Here is a 21,285-nt window from a genome sequence, read left to right on the forward strand (position 1 = left end):
TGTGTGTGTGTGTGTGTGTGTGTGTGTGTGTGTGTGTGTGTGTGTGTGTGTGTGTGTGTGTGAATGGGAGAATGAGAATCATCAAATATGCTTTGCTTTGGATAAATGCAGACCATTTATTGAGAAAGATATTTGAAAAGACACACAACCGGGTCATTTTTCACCCACAAATGCATGCAATGATCTCTGTTGCATTGGATAGCTCAGGATGGAGCAGTTTTGAGTTAAGAAAGTACACTCAAAACTTATTTCACACATCCAACACTCTTGCTCACCCAAACGAAGGAGTTAATGGTTATGTCAATCACAACTTCCTTCCGCCCCTTTCACTCTTCAACCGAACGAGAAAAACCATCGGGAAAACCCCGAAGGGTGGGACCAAAAAAACAGACTCGTTGTTTATCCAATAATCATCAGCCCACAACTGGAAATGCGCCAATGGGTTCAGAGAATAAAGACATGCGATCAAGGGTTGGTTGTGTGGATTCCCCTTCAATAATCACAGTATAATGTATACAGTGTTCTTGCATTTAATTTTGTTTCATAACTGTTCCGCGTTTCTTCTTAAATCAGTTGTATAAATACGTAACGTAACTCTCAAGCTAGCCTGCTGTAATGTTTGACAACTTAGCGCACGGAAATGGACAAGAGATGCTAACTAGCCTCTAGCTAGCCAATAGTACGTTGCTTTTAGCTGGTTTGACACATTCTACATTCCTGCTAAAATTACACCTAACTCTGCAATTTGGACAAGCCTATAGTCAGCTTGTATATGTTAGCTCACTAATCAGACTGTCATTGAAGATACGGTAAGAAAAAGGTGGCTTTGTCATTATATGTAGCTAGCTAATACTTGCATGTTGCCAGCAAAGCATTGGGCTGCGCTCTGAGCTAGGCTGTGTTTGGCTCATTTTCGTTGGTCAACCAGTCGGCTAGCAAGCTTGAAGCAGCTGGTCGGTTAGCCAACTGGCTAACAAGAAACCCGACCAGCAAGCTGTATCGTACGAATTGACAAGGTTTGTCTAGCTAGCTGCTGAGTAGAACCAGCCAGTTAGCTAGTTTCACTAAATGTGTGTCTGCTCATCATTCAATCGGCTAACTGGTAGCTGATAGACTTATGAGTAATCATATAATTAGTTGAATAATTGGTATGAATTCTGCAAATCTGTCTGGTTAATTGTTGTACTTTAAGGTCTGATATTGCGTGGTTTAATTTCCTCCCACACATTAGCTAGCTAGCTTACATAGCTACGTTAACTATCGTGATGTCACCGCTAGTAGCCACAGCATCTAACGAGCGTGTGCTAGTACGACGTACACTGTTCTACGATACTGGCAGTGACAGTGCAGCAGCAAGATAACATGTAGAGCGGCTAATGTTGGTAGTCCCTAGCTATTTCGTCCATTATCAGCTCTATATTAAGGTTTTGTCATTTCACTGAGGTCATGTAGCCTAGGCCAACGTTGTTGACATTTTTGGTTTATTACATGCTGTATAGCCAACGTCGTTGGCGAACTAGCTTGATGAGAAAGCTAACGTTAGCTATTTATCACACTCAAGTGTAGCTTTGATTCTAGCGACGTTACGTGAACACGAAGGTAATGATGTGGTAGCATTGTATTCTGTCATAGAATGGGGAATATTGTAACCCTATAAACTGTGAACCCTTAATGTTAAAGCACCCTGATACCGATGTTCCTATTTTACAGATTGTGAAATTATGGCTTTTCCATATGCTCCATGATTGACACCAACGTATGCTTCATAGTTCAGAACATATTTTCACGCAGAATTTACATAATGCAGGAATTAAATGTCTTGAAAGCATTAATGCTGGCTACTTGAATATTTGGTTGGCTATTTTTGTCATTATTCCCCGGTATTTTATAGTACATTACATTACAGGCATTTAGACGCTCTTGTCCAGAGCGACGTACAACGAAGTGCAAATCGAACACGGGGATAAGTGCGACGAGGAGGACCCTCGAGGAAAGACGTGAAGATCACCTAATATAATGTTCTCTTTTGTTGACAAGTGATTTGAGCGGCTGGGAAGAACAAACCCCGTTGGAATGTATGCATTGTGGAAATTGCTAAATGGTTTGGCCTGCTACATATCCACCAATACTTCTACTCGCATGACCGGAAGATCAGGAACACTGATCTTCACGTCACTTCACTGAACAGGAGTGGGGACAGATTTGCCAGTTAAGGCCCCAGTGACAAAATTTCGAAAACACGTTTGATAAGCTTACTGTACACAGACAACAGAAGGCATCCACAGTTGCACTCGACTCGTCCCATTTGATATTGCGTACTCCTCATTTAGTTATGCACATTTTCTTATCTTAATGAGGGTTCTGCTGATTTGGTGTCACTCACTGGAACAAAGCGGAATTAAACGTAACTGGAAGCTGCTACGCAGGGACGGTTTGTAGCCAGGAAGAGCGAAGTGAGAAGCTGAGAATTTCCCTCTTGCCTCTGTGTTCTTTGGTGGCTTTGTATCTGACGCGATCTCTGCAAGGGGAAATCCAGCCACCCAGCAGCCGTCTGAATAGACGTCGTTTAATCAACCCTTTATTACACAATTTACAGCATACTCTGCTCTTTCAAAATCTCAATTTACAAAGCAGTTTGGGCGAAAAATATATTTTATTGCTTGTGGACATATTTTATGGCCTGTCAGAGTTATGAATGGTCAGAGGACATGGCTTCATCATTTTGTGTTAGGGCATTCTTTCCTGTAAGTGTCAACACTGGAGTCATAGAAAATGTATTGTACACTAATGTACACTTTGTCTGTGTACTTTGAGTAATACATTTAAGCTGATACAGCTTTTTATGACAAATTATGAGTTTAGTAGTGTTTAATACTCAACTTAACACTTGATTCGAAGCGCATTGCAGTTAAACGGAGTCGTCGGAACCATACGTTTGTCACAAAAAGCATTGTTTTTAGCTGTGCTCCAGTTGTGTAATTACAGAATGTTCAGACTTACGTGAAGGAAGTTGGCATCATTACAACACTATGGGTCTCAACTTAGTGTATCCTGCTCATTTGTAATTTAGCAATCTCAGATATTCCCCTGAGAATAAATGCCTATGGCAGTTGATTTTCATGGTGGATAGCATTCATCTCTTATGATACAATTATGCGTGCTCCGCTTAAAAGGCCCATTAAAAAAATACAAAAAAAGTTATTTTGTGTCTATCTTCATAAGCCACCATAGAAAAATACAAGCGATGCCTGTATATTCATAGAGCAGGCTGAAAAAAATGTAGGCTTGATATTGTTTTGCCTTTGCCGTTCTTGTTACATTACAATATAATGCAGAGAAGGTCCTACATAAAAAGCTACTACAATTAAAATGTATCATTTCTGATTTTAGGTTAATAGGTTTCCACAGAGCTTCCACAAGGCTGCTTAGAATGCATTTATATTTGCCCCTTCTATTTATACTTTAATCTTGAAGGAAGATGAATAGTTACTTTGTGGAATTATTGTTCAAAAGACACAGGCTAGCAATTTAATGATTTCTGGGCCCACTTTTATTTAAGATCATATAGCCTAGCCAATTCCGCCACCTTTGTGACAGAGAGGGAAGTTTGCTAAATCATGAAGCTCTGGTCTATGTAACACAATGCTTACAAGTGCCTTGTTTGTGCCTTGTGTGTGCAGGTGTTAATGGGGGCGGAGTGGTTAGTGTGAGAGATGCAGCCAGCCCACAGAGAGGCCCCTGGGGCACGCCAGGCCAGCACCCCGTGACCCGCCTCTGCTTCCCTCCGTCTCTCTGGACACAAGGCGCGTTCCACACAGGCGTTCCGCCTGGCCTGCTATGCAGAGGCCCCTGCGACAGCCATGAGCTCTGCCCTGTGGAACCAGGAGAAGCCCGGCGGGGGCTTCCGGGAGGACTCGCGCTACTACATGGTGGTGAAGGAGTGCACCATGGAGAAGCCCCCGCAGAAGACCCTGAAGATCCCGCGCGGGAGCATCGGCCAGGCCTGCCAGGAGCGCAACAGCATGGGCCGCACGCTGCCGCCGGGCAAGGGCAAGAGGAGCCTGCGCATCGTGGACCAGACCAACGTGGTGCTGGGCTTCGACGAGAAGGACGTCTTGGAGCTGGACGAGAAGCTGGCCGAGCTGCTCTTCCCCATCACCAACTGCGAGGAGCGCTACGCCCTGCTGTGCAACAAGCCCCGGCTGGAGCGCGCCCGCGACATCGACTGCGGCTCCAAAGTGCGCGTGCAGCTGCGCTCGGGCACCGACCCGCTGCCCGGGGTGGTCCGCTTCAAGGGCTCGCTCATCCCCGAGAGGACCCTCTCCGGCATCTGCTTCGGAGTGGAGCTGCTGGTAAGGGCCCCCGCGCGGTTCATTGCGGACGGGCCCGCTGGAGATGAACTGCCGGTCGCGGCAACATAAATTACGCTTGGGTTGCTGAGGCTAACCATATAGAAAAGCAATACAAACCATTTAGGAAGGACATCTGTATGATTAATCTGGGATTCCTACCTGTTTATTTATACACAGGTTTAATTATTTAAGAGTGCGGTGCTCAAAAGAGACAGACCGAGAGCAAACAATCAATGTTCTGCTGCTTGCAGTCAGGGTATAGTGCTTAAGTAGCTGCCTATTGATTGTTTGTAATGCCTCCTGCCATTTAATAATAAACAGATGGCACTCCCCGATTAATCATGCAAAGGATGTTTGCCATTTGCAAGAGCGGCCTATAGTTTTAATTTACGTGGTTACTGGTCTAAGAGAGACTGAGACACCTTTCGTTTATATAAGCTGGGTCTGTGCGTTTTAGTTCTATCTGTTCCATTCTGATCCGAGCCAGTTAGGTGGGCTGCTTTTCGCATTACAGATTCTCACCTGCTGCTTAAGTGTTGCTGACCCCAGCGCATCATTAGAAAGTAACTCTTCTGTGCTACTGCCTACGCATGAATGATTTATTTAAAAAATATATAAAGTGTGTGCTGCCGAGCTCAGGAGGACGGGCAGAGGCACAAACACGCAGTAGCAGTTTGGGATGGGTGCATGCTGGCCGTTGCTGTGCCTGGGCTTGTGGAAGTTGTTGCCGTGTGAAAGTGAAAGCACAAAGCTCAGTGTCCTCACTGTATTGGCTTCTGGAAGTTTCCTGTGGTTCATGTTTCACCTTTTAGCCCCTTTTTTTTTTGTTGCTTTTGTAATCCGTTGTCAGTTTGCTTGTCTTGCCCTTCCCATCTCCGATGTCTCACTGGTATTTCGTCATAAATCTTTTAATAAATTGTGCCGGCTCACTCCACCAGCAGATTTGCTGACTCCCGATACGAGTCTGAGCCTTTGCTTCTCCCAAAGAGCGACCTTGTTTGTCACAGATACACGGGTTCATACACAGGGCAGCTCTTGTGTCCACGGCCTTGTGAACGAGCTGTGCTTTAAGCAGCAGCGGGCAGACGCTGATGTCGTTATAAACACCCCCTGTTTCCGCTTCATCACCTGGGCCGGTGTGGCTCTCGCACGGGGGGGTGGGGTGGCAGAGTGCTGTGGAAAGGCCTCAGGCTGCTGAGCCTTCTGGAAAGGGAGGTCAGCAAACTGGGCTCTGTAAAAAGTGATAGAATTACACCGGAGTCTGCTAGAAGCACAAAGAAGGCCAGCTAGCCTGCTGGAGCTTTAATTATTCATAATTTAGCTCGGCGCTACTGAAGCCTGCATGCTCGTTCTGCATGAGAGCAAAAACGCCCGATTCACTCTTGAATAACACCTGAATGTGGCACTTGTGGAATGTTTGCACAGTGACTCACTGAATCAGGCTTTACATTCACAACCGTAGCAGATGCGGAAGTGTTGTGCTGGCAGAGTGCCTTGGCTGGGTTTCACTGTGGCTACACGCTGGGCTGACTGTGGCTGTGGCCACACGCCGGGCTCACTGTATGTCTCCCCCCGTGTGTCCAGGAGGAGGGCCGGGGCCATGGCTTCACAGAGGGCTCCTACCAGGGCAAGCAGCTGTTCCGCTGTGAGGAGGAGTGTGGCGTGTTTGTGGCCCTGGACAAGCTGGAGCTGTGGGAGGATGAGGAGGAGCTGGAGGACCTGGAGATGGACCACATGACCCTGGTGGACCCCGACTTCCCGCAGATCGAGATCAACTCCCGTGTGATGGTGAAGACCACCGAGGGCCTGGAGCGCGGGACCGTCATCTTCTACGACCTGTTGCCAGGCAACGAGAGCCTGGGCTGCTATGTGGGCGTGGACATGGTGAGGCCAGCAGGGCTCAAGCATAATCAAGCCTTTAAAAAATGCAGAAATATTTTTGTATTCTGGCAGTTGAGCAGTCTGTTTAGACTGGTCATTGTTCACAATTTTGTTTGGACATGTCTGGAGAGAGTAAACGATGTGCTCTCTGGAGTGTATTCACTTGAAACAGGAAAAAAAACAGGATGCAGGTGTTGCAGGTATGGAATGGCCGTTACGGTGCAGTGCAGGCTTTATGTTGGTGGCCCAGCCAGTGGGAACTGAGTCATTGTGACTCGTCATTATGAAATTGTTGGCATCATGCATCACATCGTGTACTGGTCATATCTACTAGTAATATCATCCTAGTCCCTGCACTCACTTACTCACATTGAGGGTTGAATGCAGTCATAATGATACACCATTTTGTTTTCTTTTAAAAAGTAGATCACATGAATGCTCAATCTGGGATTTTTGCATGCTTTCAATTTCATTGGATTTTGGGTATGTGCCAAGCTACAATCCTGAAATCCTTGCAGATGTCAACCTTATGAGGGTTAACGTTGCTTTTTAAACACTTACTCACTCACTTACTAGTACTGGGTAGGACCCCCACTTTTACCTCCAGAACAGTCAGAATTCTTATTTCATTAAGGTGCTGGAAACGTTCCTTGGGGATATTGGTCCACGCTGACTTGAAAGCATTGCACAGTTTCTGCACATTTTCCACCACACATTCATGCTGTGAAGTGTCCTGGGACTATGTAGTATGGAGTAAACTGAAGTCACGGTTCGTGGAACCAGCTTTAGATGTTGCTTGTTTTGTTACGAGGCACATCATCCTGCTGTATCCATTTGGAAAAGGGTAGCGTATGGCCATATAGGGATGCACACGGTCATAAACAATGCTTCTCTGTCATTCAAATGATCAGCTGGTATCCAATGTTTGCCAAGACAACATTGCCTACACTGATACAATGCCACCACCAGCCTCCCCTGCTGACACGAGGCAGGGTGGATCTATGGATTCAAGCTGTTTATCTCAAACTCTGACCCTACCATCTGCATGCCACAGCAGAAATGGAGATTCTTTAGACCATGCAATGTTTTTTCAATCTTCAGTCGTCCAGTTCTGGTGATTATGCGGTGAGTGTTGCCTCACCTTCCTGTTTTTAGCTGACAGATGAGGTATTTATCTATGAAACCAGGAGCAATGACTAGTCTAATTGCTGTGAACGATGTCCACCCCAGGTCATAGTCTGTATCATGTTTGCCAATTGACTCATCATGACTCAAGTCGAGGTCAGGACTCATACTGTTACTCCATTTCTGGAGTTCATATGTTGGTGGATCTTTCTATTGTGAATTATTTCCTGCTACGTCTTAACATCTTGCAAGACCCCACCTTCCTGTAGTACCCCAACAGCATATGGTTATGTCATTAGAGGGAAATGATATGTGGTGAGGTAAGGAGAGAAGAGTAAAAGCCCATCATATGTTGCTACTCAAATTGTGAAAATGAAAATTGATGGCGGAAGAGCTGATTCAGTACTTTCTGACCCGGTCTGTAGTAGATTCATATGGCCAGCTCCTCACAATATGCTGGGCTGCACTTTGGTAACCCCCTTACTCTGAGAACATCTGGAAACGATACTCTTTTCTTTACATCGGCAAGTTTTACCGTTATGTGCATAGTTTTGAATCGAGGGAAAAGTTGAAAAGGAAGAGAGAGAGAGAGATAAATAAAGAGGGCTGAGCCGCGTCGGCCCGTGGTCGTTCTCGAGTGTTGGTTGGAGTGCAGAAACAAAGGGCAGGGTTGTGTGACCAGTGGGGCGGTCGTCCAGAGGAGGAAGGACTGCCGGCCTCTCGCTTGCCTGCCTGGCGTGCGGAGAGAACAGCACGGCAGCGCTCTCAGGAGCTAAGCCTGCAGACGGCCTCTCCCTGCACGTCTGTCAGGAGCTGGACCTGCCGCACGCAGACGTGCCTCTCTCTCTCTCTCTCTCTCTCTCTCTCTCTCTCTCTCTCCAGGCTGTCATTAGAGGAGGGGGGAGAGGTGGCTGAGGGTGGAGAGGGCCCAGCCGGGCCCTGGAAATGACAGAGCTCGGGGAGATAAGTAGAGGTTTGGGGAGGTGACAAGCCATGTCTTGGCCTTTTTCAGGACGACCCGATCGGGGACTGGGACGGCACGATTGACGGGAAGCTGCTGTGTAATTTCGCCAGCGTGGAGCACACTCGTCTCGTCCCCGTTTGTGAAGTGATGCCAGGTAATCGCATTCGTGTCTGCGCTCTGTCTTCATTTCTGAAGCAAGTGCTTTTCATCTGGGGGTTTTCATCTGTCTGCCGCCATTATTCCTGCTGTTTAATTGGTGTTTATGAAGAAGCCTTATGAGGATTCATTTCTCCAGTGAAGTTCTGTATCTGTTTATTTCTTGTTTCTTGAATCATTTTTGCTTTAAGCTGTTTTTTTGTGCCCTATACTTGCACATTTGAGCAGTACTTAAAAATACTAAATATAAATAATCGGAACTGCAGCACGAAGTTGCAGGAGATAAAAGTTTGCTGCGGTTATTGCTTGCTGGATGACTAATTGCAGACGGAAAGGGTAGGTGGCGTGCCGCCCATAGTACTGATATGTGTTACATGTGGACCCCAGGCTGGAACGCTGCACTGTGAGAACTCACCATTGTTCTCGTATGATGGATTTGTGGGGTTAAAGTGGCACAGACTTGCCTGCTCTTGAATGCTTACATTTTATTTTGGCGCTGCAGTGCTTTTAAGACTTCTTTGGCGCAAAAGCGTGGCCCAAACAAAGTCAGCCCTCGCTCGTGCTGTACTTGACAGCCCTTTTGAACTGACTGCAGCTGAGAGGAAGGGGTGAGGAAGCTGCCTGTGTTTACAGTACGCCGTGCTTGGCCGGGTCTCAGCCTCTCTCTGGGTGTTTGCAGAGTTCGCCATGCCGGACCAGCGCTTGCTGAAGCACAGGGGCAGCGGTAATGGTGGCGACAAGCCCTCCTCCGCCCAGAACAAGCCAAAGAACAAAGGTACTGGTGTCTCTCCGCGCCGTCGCCGTGGACACAGACGCAGCGTTGTGTGGGACGCCATCTAGAACAAATGCTCTCAGCAAGCGCACACGTTTACTCTGTTTACATACCGGGCCAAACAAATACAATGGCTGAAAGGACGGGGGAAGGCTATTAACACTCATTCTATTCTTGACTACACTTTCTTTTTATACTATACTTTGAAATATTACATTTACAAATTTGGTTTACTGTTTGTTTTTAAGTGATTCTTTGACCACATAGAAACAAGAATGGCAGACATTTTGAAATGTATATTGCTTGTTACTCTTCCTGTTTTCTAGCAGTTAATGGGCCCACTTTATGTGCACCACTGAGCCAAAGCCCCCTCTAACTCTGTGCTAAGTAGTTCCCTTTGATGCTATTTTTAGTTTAGATTTGCATCAAAGTGCATTTTTTCACAAGTGCAGAATACTGTGGTATAGTTGGGGAACTTGAGTAAATACATACATACACAGAATTTGGTAAAGCTCTTATAAAAGTTAAACAGATGAACCAAATCTTGTTTTTTTTCCCTGTGTCTCAGCTAAATTAATACTTTTTTCAATAATAAATAGCTTCTTTGTTTATAACCCCTGTCTAACACTTAGTTTTGTGCCCGCATTCCTTTCATGAAAATACCTGCTTTTTGTGTTTAAAAACGTGTAAACGGGAACAATAACCGGTATTAGCTGCAGTAGGATCTCTGTTGACATCTAGTGGATATTTGGAGTGAATTGCTGTCGGAACACCTCACATTCAAAATGAGTGGACACTGTAGAAAACAAAGCTTGTTTTCTACTGTGTGAATGTGTGAGCGGGTGTTTATGGGATTCCTTAACTGCAGCAAGCATGGGGTGCTGTGGTGTGGTGTTATTTTGGGCTTTGAAGGGGCCTCTGAAGAGACTGGCTCTTCTTTCTCTCTCTCTCTCTCTCTCTCTCCCCCTCTCTTTCTCTCTCCCTCTTTCTCTCCCCTGGTGTCTGTGCTGCTTTGCTGGCTTTGCTTCATGGCGTGACATCAACTTGGTGTCTGCCCTGACCTGCACCACTATTGCCAGGGGCCAGTAGTGTCCAGGACATTAGGACTTTATGCTAGGACATTGTGCAGTGGGAGTGTTCGTCTTTACTGAGACGAAACGTGCTGTGCTTATTATGCTGAGCCTTCCTCTAAAGTTACATATGTGTAACACAGAGAAAGTGTTCACTGAAGTTTTACATGTCTGAGACCTTAGTTTGATTGCTAATGTCATCTTTAGATTGTGTTGAGCAGTTATTTCAAACCTTGTGTTTTTGGTTCAATTTTGCACCATGGTTGTATTATCCAGCATTGCACATGTAAACTATGACCTTACTATGTTCTCTTTGTAAACAATACAACTTTGTTTTTTTTATCTGATATGGCCTACCACACCACATAGTCAAACAAAAGGGCATACACTCCTTCTTACCTTCTCTTTTTCTCTCTACTGAACTTTGTTATTTACAGGATTAGGTCTGCAGTGTGGAAATAGAAGCAAGTCTGAGTTTTATTACACTTTAAATGGCAGCTCTGTTGATCACCCACCACAATCCAAATCCAAAAGCACATGGTACATTGATGAAGGTAATCCACACAACAGAAACATGGACTCAGCAAACAAGCCATCTTGATAGCAGGGTCTAATTTCTGATTTTTCATTCTTGATTGGTAGTAATTATACTCTGGCTAGTGTTGGTGCTATATCTAAGCTGACATTTATTTTGTTAAGGTTTAAACCTTAATTGAATATAGTGAAGTTATTGCTAGTGATGTTGAATGTCCTTTTCTCCTGCTGACAAGATGTTTTGTTTGGAGTCCTCTTTCCGTAGTTGTGAAATATGAGAGTCCATGTGCATGAACGCATGGCACGATCTGTCCAATCACCAAAGGCTTTTAGTAACGCTCTCTGGAGAGTGACGCCATTCATTTGTGTTGTTCTCTGTGTCATTTTATTAGCAAAGTGGATTATGAATAGCTTGTTATGGGTATGGGTATGGCTAAATCTATCAGAATGAATATGCCATGACTCAGTACCTGAATTTATCTAACTCAAATGTGAGGATTAAGAGTACAGGTCTGATATCAAGGGCTAAATGTATACATGTATGAAGTCAGTAAATGACTTCATGCTGTACAAGCTCCATTTAGACATAGTGGTATTCATGGTATTGAAGCCATTTGGCGGGGGGGGGGGGGGGGGGATTCTGGAGGGAGGGATTCTGGACGTGTTAATAAAAGCCTTAAACATGGTTTAAATGGGGTGAGTCACCTGGGTGACAGGTGTTTGGTTGGTGTGATTTTGATCTGGGGAGAAATTCTGTACTTGTGTGTAAGGAGTAATGTTATATGGGTTGCTGGTAGATGCACTGTATGCACTATGGGAATGGTACTCTTTTGTCATCGTAGTTTTTCGTTTGTCACTAACTCTCCTGATTCATTTTGTGTACAAGGCATTGGAGAGCATGTAATTGATAATGTGATGGCTTAGAAGAGCCATAGTGACTATTGTCACTGTTGACATGGTAGCATTTCAGGTTGAGACCATATGTTGGGGAAAACACTGGGGCTTATCTACGACGTACGTAGAAAAATATATTTCATATTTCAAATCACCTACTCGCTGCAGAATATATTTTTGAGGATGTGAAGGAAGTCAAGCTCCTGCCAAACAGCTTCAGAGTGCCATGCATGTGGGTCAGATTGTGGTGTCTGCAGCTGCTTTCAGTGTGACTGCCTTGCCCTGCACCATTTCAGTGTCTTCCCCTGCTCCACGGTTTCCTCTGAGATGACTGATCATCATCGTCCGTGACCTGACCTTGCTCTCAATTCATGCATGATGTGCTTGTGCCTCCTCGGTCTGTGTCTGTGGGACAAATGACAGCATGTTTTCTATTGGGAACGTAAAATATTCCGAGTCTACAGTTCTCTGCATCGCCGAACATGTCCGAGAACCATATCTGAATGTAATGAATGCACATGGTATCATTTTTCTCATATTTGAAGAAGTCATTAAGCTGTATGATGCGTCTCTCATGCATGACAGTCGCGGGTCTGAGTGTGAGCGGTGATAGTGTGTGAAGCGCCGAGTCCCGGGCGCTCGTAACCGGCCTGTTTCCCCGCTGCAGTCGGGGAAGACCCCGCCAAGTCCCTCACCGAGACGCCCCCCGACTTCAACCAGATGTCCCCCCCGTCCCGGGCCCCGCCGCCCGCCTCGCTGTCCGGCGAGAACAAGTTCCACTCGCTGCCCTTCAGCCTGAGCCGAAAGACCGGCCCCAATGGCAGCATGAGCCACAGCCCGCTCTCCCTGTCCGTGCAGTCCGTCATCGGGGACCAGCACGAGCCGGGGCCCCCGCCCGCGCCCTCCGGGCCCCGCAGCCAGTACGGCCTGGAGGTGGGCTCCCTGGTGGAGGTGAAGGAGAACCCGCCCCTGTGCGGGGTCATCCGCTGGGTGGGGCAGCCGCCCGAGCTCATGGAGCCTCTCGCCGGGCTGGAGCTGGTGAGTGTCGCCCCCGAAAAGTCCCTCCCAGCGAACGTTCTCACAACGCTACTGCTGTAATGTTACTCTGTAGCCTAGTGCCTAAGGTGCCTGACTGGGACCCGGAGTGTTGGTGGTTCAAGTCCTGGTGTAGCCAGGATAATATCCGTACAGCTGTTGAGACCTTGGGCAAAGACCCCGCATTGCTCCAGGGGGGGATAGTCCCCTGCTTTGTCTCAACTAAGTCACTTTGGATAAAAGTGTAGGCTAAATAACAAATTACAACCTTCACAAAGCGGTCCAGTAACATTGTGAGAGCGTTTTTGGGTTATTGCCAATGTGGGCACAGAGTGCTGTGGCCCCTCTCAGGCTATGGAGGGAGCCGGCGAGCGGCTGGGCTGATGGCAGGTCCGTCTCTCTGCTCCTCAGGAGGACGAGTGCGGAGGCTGTACGGACGGCACCTTGAAGGGCACGCGCTACTTCTCCTGCCCGCCCAAGAAGGCCCTGTTCGTCAAGCTCAAGTGCTGCCGGCCGGACTCGCGCTTCCCCTCCCCACACCACTCCTCCAACCCCATCGAGCGCTGCAACTCCATCGGTGAGAACGATCCCTCCGCCTCCCACGCGCACGGCCTGGAGGACCGTGTAACACGGCCGTCTGTATAGACCTGGGCCAGGGGTGAAAGTCATTCAATACCAACAGCTGTAGTCTGGATCTCATTGATAGGAAAGCTCAGATGTGGAGAAGAAAAAAAACTATAAAACTAGCACAAAAATAAACTTACTGGCAGCCCTCATGGATTTCAGCTTGGGGATGTGCTCCTAATCTGATTGGACAGTTGTTAGGAATTGAGCTTTCTATGATGTAGTCGTTGTAATCGTGTGTCTGTGGGAGGTTCTCATTCTCCTAGGACGCATGGTGCTCTCTTACACACGTGTGTGTGTGTGTGTGTGTTGCACGCGTGTCTCTGCAGCATTCGGGGGTTATCTCAGTGAGGTCGTTCAGGAGAACACTCCGCCACGCACAGAGAACGACGGTCTGGAGGTGATGGTGGGGAAGAAGAAGGGCATTCAGGGCCACTACAACTCCTGCTACCTGGACTCCACTCTGTTCTGGTGAGGATCTGATGGAGCCCACAGCACAGAACCGCAGGAATGCTTAACGCAGTAATGCTGTGTGACAATGTAGCCTTACCCTGGCATAGTCATGCTGTTGAGCCTTTACACGTTTACGCTGTAGAGCTGGAGCTAGGATGGCTCTTTTAGTCTGGATTGGGGCTAGTGCTGAAAGCCGGGGACATAGCGTGAACGCCATCACTACCCTGACAAAACATCCAGAAATGGATAGAAAGGATATTCCTGATTATTATAGGATAGTCTCAGCCTTAAGACTGCCAAAACTGTTTGATGTAATGTGCTCATGTTTGGATTGTGGGTGATACACACTTCAGCAGTGTTACTCTGGTTAATGTAGTTTGTGGGTCCGGTTGAAGCTAGCCTGGTACTATCCATACAGTGGGAGAGGGAGTACTGGTTCACTAATCGGATCTCATGGTAGTGCCGTGTCCACCCACAGTCTGGCAGGACCGCTGATGGAAATGTCCTGGGAAAGATTATTAATAAAATCTTAATTACCATAACTGCCACTGACTAATTGATCTGAATAAACCGATGCGTGTCATGTAGGAGGCTAATTGAGAATTGATGCGCATTGAGCGGTCCGCGGAGATGGCGCTGTTTGAAACGGTTGCGGTCTCTCCCCCCGGCAGCCTGTTCTCCTTCAGCTCGGTCCTGGACACGGTCCTCCTCAGGCCTCGCTCCAAGACCGACGTGGAGTATTACAGGGAGACCCAGGAGCTCCTGCGCACTGAAATAGTCAACCCCCTGCGCATGTGAGTACGGCCGTGGACCTCTCTCCTGTACGCACCGCACGGCTCGCGTTGTACGTTTGATTTCACATCGTGTCCCTGTCGTTGGGCTACTCTTCTGTTCTTCCGCACGCAACTGTTCAACTCACACGCTAATTCACACAGCGGTTCAACTCTCCCTCTGATTGACACAAATGTTCAACTCCCACTCTGACTCACTCTCGAGTTTGCTCTCACTGTACGTCTCGTGCTTTTGAGCTGATCTCTTTCATCAGGCTCCTCAGTTCCTGTTGAGGTCTGCTCATCTCCCACTCAGTCTGATACACTTTGAGCTCCACTCTTCATTTCTCAGGGCCTTTTTATGCAGTGCCAGAACACTGAGTCATTTGAACTTCCAGCTGCAGCTGAGTTTCTAAACAGGATGTTGCCCAGATAACAAGCTATCGGGTTCCTCACAATAGCCCATGGCCTTTCCAAAGATCACGCTCATTAATCCAAAGAGCCGTTTTTAGACACTTCATGGCTATAACTATGTTTTGGTAGGAAACCGTTCCCACACGGTCTATTGAAGTGCGACTACTCCTCTCTCTCCTAGACACGGCTACGTGTGTGCCACCAAAGTGATGAAGCTGAGGAGGATCCTGGAGAGTGTGGAGGCCGCATCAGGCTTCACGTCTGAGGAGAAAGGTGTGTGTGTGTGTGTGTGTGTGTGTGACAGCGAGGCACCTGCATTTCGGAGAGGACTGCTCTGTGTTTCTGTTCCTCCCTCCTCACTCTCGTTCTCTTCCGCTCCGATTTGCAGACCCAGAGGAGTTTCTCAACATCCTGTTCAACCACATATTACGGGTAGACCCCCTTCTAAAACTTAGGTAGGCCTCTACACCGTTGTGCCACGTTTCAGTTACAGTAGCGTGCCTTATGTTAAATAGTAACCCTTCTTCTTTTTGGCCTGATAAGCTATTCAACGCTGAAACATTTAGCTAATGTCATAACCTGACCACTAGAGGCAGCGTGTGTCCCATCAGGGGTGCACCGACCCACAAGCTCAGTTTGTTAATGCAGTGTGTGCGTGTTGTGTAGATCAGCAGGGCAGAAGGTCCAGGACTGCTACTTTTATCAGATTTTTATGGACAAGAAGGACAAGGTTTTCGTCCCCACCAGTCAGCAGCTCCTGGAGTGGTCCTTCATCAACAGCGATCTTAAGTTTGCCGAGGTAACGGATGACTCCCGCATCTCGTGTGCTCTGAGATTTTCCCCTTGGTTAACCGTTATGTTATGGATACTTTTGAGCACAAGGAGGACTGCATGTTCTTCAGCTTTTCAGACTCTGAACTCTTGAGTTGACCTACCTGTTACATTTATGTTTAGGAGTTGAGTTCCTAACCTGACTAGCTTCAGCATGTACCCAGCTGTTTAAATGGGATACTATGTAAAAATGTAAAATAGTAGAAAATGTAAAATGACAGCATCCGCTATGGTCTGCTCGCAGTGCAATGTAAAATCTGCTTTAGTTTTGTTTCTTTCGTTTTCTTTACTGTGATCTAATATGCAAGTGAGCCATTGTCTGTGTGCAGGAACATTTGGCTGCATACACACCTGCCCTGCAGCTAGGGAATTGCCCAGAGTGTGAGATTAGCCCTGCTTCAGAGTGCGTTGGGCTAGTCGTGTGTGTTAATGAAGCTGGAATCCACACCTCCCCACAGGCTCCGTCCTGCCTTATAATCCAGATGCCTCGCTTTGGTAAGGACTTCAAGATGTTCAACAAGATCTTCCCATCTCTGGAGCTGGACATCACTGACTTACTTGAAGACAGTGAGTTGTGGCGTGTGGCTGTTGGCTGGGTGTGGCTGTTGACTGGGTGAGGCTGTGCGACTGTGGGGGGTGTGTGTAGCGGGTCCTTAAGCACCCCCCGCCCGCTGTGTTGCAGCTCCGCGGGAGTGTCGAATCTGTGGGGGCCTGGCCTTCTACGAGTGCAGGGAGTGTTACGAAGACAGCGACATCACCGCCGGCAAAATCAAGCAGTTCTGTGAAAAGTGCAATACCCAGGTGAGGCTTCAACACCCAGGGCCACCAGAGGTCATACACTCAGACACTTAAGTGTGGCAGCTGGGACAGTGTAGCTGAATTAATAGAATATGAATGTGCAACTGCTTATTTGAACAGCGTGCAGTTCTGGGGAAATCCACTAGGTGGAGACTTGTCACAGGGAATCCATTATTCTCACTACTCAGAAACATCCCAAGTTACCCTCGCTTTTAGCAACACCTGCAGTGAAACGAACGGTATCGCAATGGAAAATATGAGTTTATGGAGCAATTTTTTGACTCGAGTGATCTTTGCATAATTACTCATAAATCAGCAGGCTTGTTTTAGTGTCTGCTGCCCTGTGGCCCCGAGGAGACTGCAGGTTACTGAACGTGTGCAGTTCTAATGTTTTCATACTGCCTTTTATAGAGACCTGTTGCAGACAGACAGAGTGAGAGTATATGTGTGTGTGTGTGTGGTTCTCATTCCATACTGGCTTTATAGATACCTGCTGTGTAGGGAGTAAGTGTTTGTGTGTGTGTGTGCGGTTCTCATTTCTACTACTACTTCTCTCAGTAGTTTAAAGAGATGTTCTGGAGGGAGAGAGTAAGAGAGTGTGTGTGTGTGTGTGTGTGTGTGTGTGTGTGTGTGCGCAGGTTCACCTCCACCCCAGGCGGAGGGCCCATCGGCACGGGAAGCTCTCCGTTCCCAAAGAGCTGCAGGAGGGCGTGTGGCGGCAGGGAGCGTTCCCCCGCCAGCGGATGGAGCTGTTCGCCGTGCTGTGCATAGAGACCAGTCACTACGTGGCCTTCGTCAAGTACGGCAGCGCGGACTCCGCCTGGCTCTTCTTCGATAGCATGGCGGACCGCGACGGTGAGCCCCGAGCCCCGAACCCTCCTTTACAACGGAGGGGAACGCTCGCATCACCGCCAAACCGGCAAGGCTGTTTAAAATGCACTCACTCCCACTCGAAATATTGACATGTTAGGATATTCAAATGTGAATCGACTCGAGCCAGCTGCCATAATTTTCACACCAGACACAATGAAATATGATCAGTTGAAAACGTGTTAAAAGGCTAAGACCATAAAAGAAAAATGCAGAACACATAATTAGTTTGCAGTTATAATTATCCAGTGATTTTTGAGGCATGGACAGAATCAATGGAATTAGTGGCAGTGGGGGTGCTTTATTGAGTCATGCAGTTAAATTATGACAAAGAAAATCTCTTTCATTAATCCAGAGTTATTGTCACTTGGGTTTTCCTCCCTCCTTCCTGTCATCTTTGGCTGCTCCATCTTTCTCAGTGCGGCGACAACGGAAAGGCCAGTTGTTAGCACGCTAAAAGTTTATTAAATAAGAAAAATATACTTTTCAAGTGACAATGAAATTGATTTTTTTTACTGTATAGTTGTTTTGTCCCCATATATGAATGCTAGCTTCCCAATAAATCCTAATGGAGGTTTTTAGCAAATCTTCAAGAAAAATCTTGATGTACCAATGAATGGACCTCTTGTAAGGGTATTGCATTGGGGTATCAGGCAGGTATTGCACTGAGAAGAAACCTTTGATTGGCAGTATTTTCACCAGCTGATAGACATACTAGATCTAATTATATATATATATATATATATATATATATATATATATATATATACGAGATCTTATTAGTGTTTGGGTTAGAAGCTGTATCCATTCCCTAAATTACTCGGCACAGTACTGTACGTTCGTGTTGTGGGGGAGTGAACATTTAATGATTCTTTTGCTTTCCAGCATCTGTACTCTTAATCACTAACATTTTCATTTTTCCATGCACAGTTTGGGTAACCATTACCTACAGCCATTTGCTCAAGTTGTGTATTACCTATTCAAAAGTGACAATCTCTTCTGGAGTTTATGAAGCAATACGGTTTGCATAGTAATCAAAAAAGTCAGTTGTGATTGTGTATTTTTCATTGCCTAGAGTGCATTAGAGTACATACATTTGCAAAATACTTTCTCTGACCTGTGTCATAAATGTGAGGAAGCGTTCAGGCTGTAAGTGCAGTTCTCTGTCCCTCCACAGGGGGGCAGAACGGCTTCAACATCCCCCAGGTGTCCCCCTGCCCAGAGGTGGGGGCGTACCTGAAGATGACCCCCGAGGAGCTGCACGCTCTCGACCCCAAAAACATCCAGGGGTTCGCCCGGCGTCTGCTGTGTGACGCCTACATGTGCATGTACCAGAGCCCCACCATGAGCCTGTACAAATAGCCCCAGAGACACAGGCCCGTGGAGCCCCCATCAGGGGCACAGGACACCCAGCCCCCGGCCTCAGCCCAGTCTCCGTCCCTGCGTCTGAGGCTGAGGGGAGAGGGAAGGAAAAAGCCTATTGCACTGTGCATTTGTTGGAGTGTTATTTGTTGATGTTTCCCCACCCCCACCCCACCCCCCAGTGGACAGAGCCGTGTTGTGTAGATTCTCCTGTTTCCCCTCAGTTTCCCCGGCGTCTCCGTAGGCCTGGCTGAGCAGGCCTGGTCTCCCCCCCGCCCGCCCGCCCGCACCGCGGGGAGCCTGATGAATATTCACACTACGGAGCGGAAGGAGGTACGCGGGTTCTGGATGAACAGGTCCGAGAAACAAACAGACGAAGAGACACTCACCTAATGGGGCGACAGAGGGCCCGTTGTTCTCTCAGCTGGTCTCGCGCTGCGCCCAGTTACTGATTAACCAGGGCCTGGGGAGGAGGAGGAGGAGGGTCGGGCAGGCCCGCACTAAAGCTTTTATTACTTAAAAAAACGTTAGCAGTAAACGCTGAGGTCTCTGCTCATTACAGGTCATGTAGAAGGCTTAATTCGGCCCTCGGCTCTTACAAGTCTGTCTCGTGTTCATCGTCGAAGCTTGAAACTAGGATTACTTGTTTAAAAAAAAAAAAAAAAAAAAAAAGGAGAAAAAAAATTATAAATAAAAGAAAGAAAAAAAACCTTATTTATGCACTGTTTAAATGTAATTATTTTGTCATGCAGTATATAATTTGCGTTGATAGCAAAAAAAAAAAGCATACGCAATGTCCCTGGCACATTTGTAAAAGAAAATATATTGTGTTGGTGTATTGCTCACGATTGAGGGGTTGTGATGTAGAGTTACAGTAAAGAGAGTTTATTAAACGGCACAGTGTGACCTTAAATCAGGGCTCCATTTCATTCCTCACCCCACAGAGTGTTACTGCTTTCAGTGAGTGGGAAGTCCACTGCAGTGTGCCATGATGGGAAGCTTGTGAAAAGGCTTTACAGTGTAGGAATCATGGGAAATGTTTTAGCACTTGCTTTAAGCCCATAAACTAAATTTAAACTAAATCAGGCAGTGATGTTAGTCTGTATACATGTAATCTGTCCTTGAGGTGCATCTGCACCTAGCAGATCAAATTTTCAGGGGTGAAGGCCTTCATGCGTTTTAATGTGTGTTTATTTTATTTTAAATTTTTTTGTTATTTAAATACAAAATTTTATTTTTTGACTGAATTTTTCCAATGCAGAACTATTGCATAAATGTAATAAGTGAACATAATTACCCAAAACTACACTTGATTGTGGAGCAAGTGACCATTTAACTAGTCATTTGCTTTTAAGGTATACATTTTTTTGCGTTCTTTGTTAAAAAGGAGAAGTCTGTTCTGCCGAGCCCATAGTATGCAATGCCTAGTTAAAGAATAAACGAATAATATAAGGAGTTTGACCAAATCACAGCTTGAAGCCAAATTGTTGAGTGTTGCTGTGTGAAGTGGGCTGTTATTCTGAATACTGTGTGTGGCAGGGTGGTCTCGCCCTCACCTCCCTCAGATGAGAATGTTGAGCGGTCACCTTGCAGTCCTCAGCATTTGCCTCCTTAGACATCATTGCTTTGGGAAAAAAAGCAGTGTGACCACTGCATGAGCAACAACGAAACCGGCCTTTTCCTGTCGGGCAGTTTGAAAGCTTAGACTAACATGGTTATTGACCATAAATGGGGGCAACTTCCTGTTTTTTATTTTTATTATTTTTTTTTTTTCTTCCTGCTGTAGCGTACACTCCGTACGGGTGAACAAGATCATGTCATCCTCTGCCTTGCAATTCCTCCTGCGGTTACCTTTTAAATTGCTGTTATTGTGGATACTAATTTGTGCAAAGAACTGTTGTAGCATCATGTTCATCACTTGTAAATATGGTGAGTATATGGGGACATATTTTTATGGTAGCCTTAAAGGCTCTGAGATGAACACAGGGGAAGGACTTGTACATCCTGTATAAACGTTAAACCCAAATGTACATTGTTAATATCTGCGTCCTTCAGTGCTGTTCTCTTAAATGTTAACTAAATAAAGCTTTTTTGTTTGTTTTTTTGTTTTTTTTGTTTTTTCTTTTAGCGTTTTGAAAGAAAGCTGTGTTTGCTTGTTTCCTGCACTGACAGTTGTCCAGATTGAGATTTTAACTGCAGGCGAAAGTGGCCTTACCTGTCAGAAAGGTGTACGTCTCATTAGCACGAGGCTCAGTGTAGGTGCTTGGAGCAGGGCAGAGAGTAGGAGACAGCTGGGCTTCCCCCATCGGCTGGATCCCAGGGGTAGGGCTCACCTCTGCACACATTCCACCAAGTCTCTAGAGTTCAGTTTTATCCTTTT

General features: G+C 46.5%; 1 protein-coding gene across 6 annotated transcripts; it reads left to right on the forward strand.

The window, feature by feature from the left end:
* The first annotated feature begins 440 nt into the window (after positions 1-440).
* On the forward strand, positions 441-21,005 carry cylda (cylindromatosis (turban tumor syndrome), a). 6 transcript variants are annotated; one of them, XM_061221707.1, is made up of 17 exons: positions 441-471; positions 3,681-4,352; positions 5,937-6,236; positions 8,371-8,476; positions 9,158-9,253; positions 10,758-10,874; positions 12,416-12,786; positions 13,195-13,360; positions 13,737-13,878; positions 14,532-14,654; positions 15,226-15,317; positions 15,433-15,499; positions 15,711-15,843; positions 16,334-16,442; positions 16,558-16,676; positions 17,312-17,528; positions 18,721-21,005. In XM_061221707.1, the coding sequence occupies exons 2-17, from the start codon at positions 3,861-3,863 to the stop codon at positions 18,903-18,905; spliced, it is 2,835 nt and encodes a 944-aa protein (XP_061077691.1). In that variant the 5' UTR covers positions 441-471; positions 3,681-3,860; the 3' UTR covers positions 18,906-21,005. The 6 variants fall into 6 exon arrangements, with proteins under 6 accessions (XP_061077691.1, XP_061077689.1, XP_061077687.1 ...); XM_061221705.1 differs by having other exon boundaries at positions 462-511; XM_061221703.1 differs by lacking the exon at positions 441-471 and adding an exon at positions 478-809.
* Positions 21,006-21,285: the final 280 nt, after the last annotated feature.

The sequence above is a fragment of the Conger conger genome, chromosome 15 (genome assembly GCF_963514075.1).
Source record: "Conger conger chromosome 15, fConCon1.1, whole genome shotgun sequence".
NCBI classification, from domain to species: domain Eukaryota; kingdom Metazoa; phylum Chordata; class Actinopteri; order Anguilliformes; family Congridae; genus Conger; species Conger conger.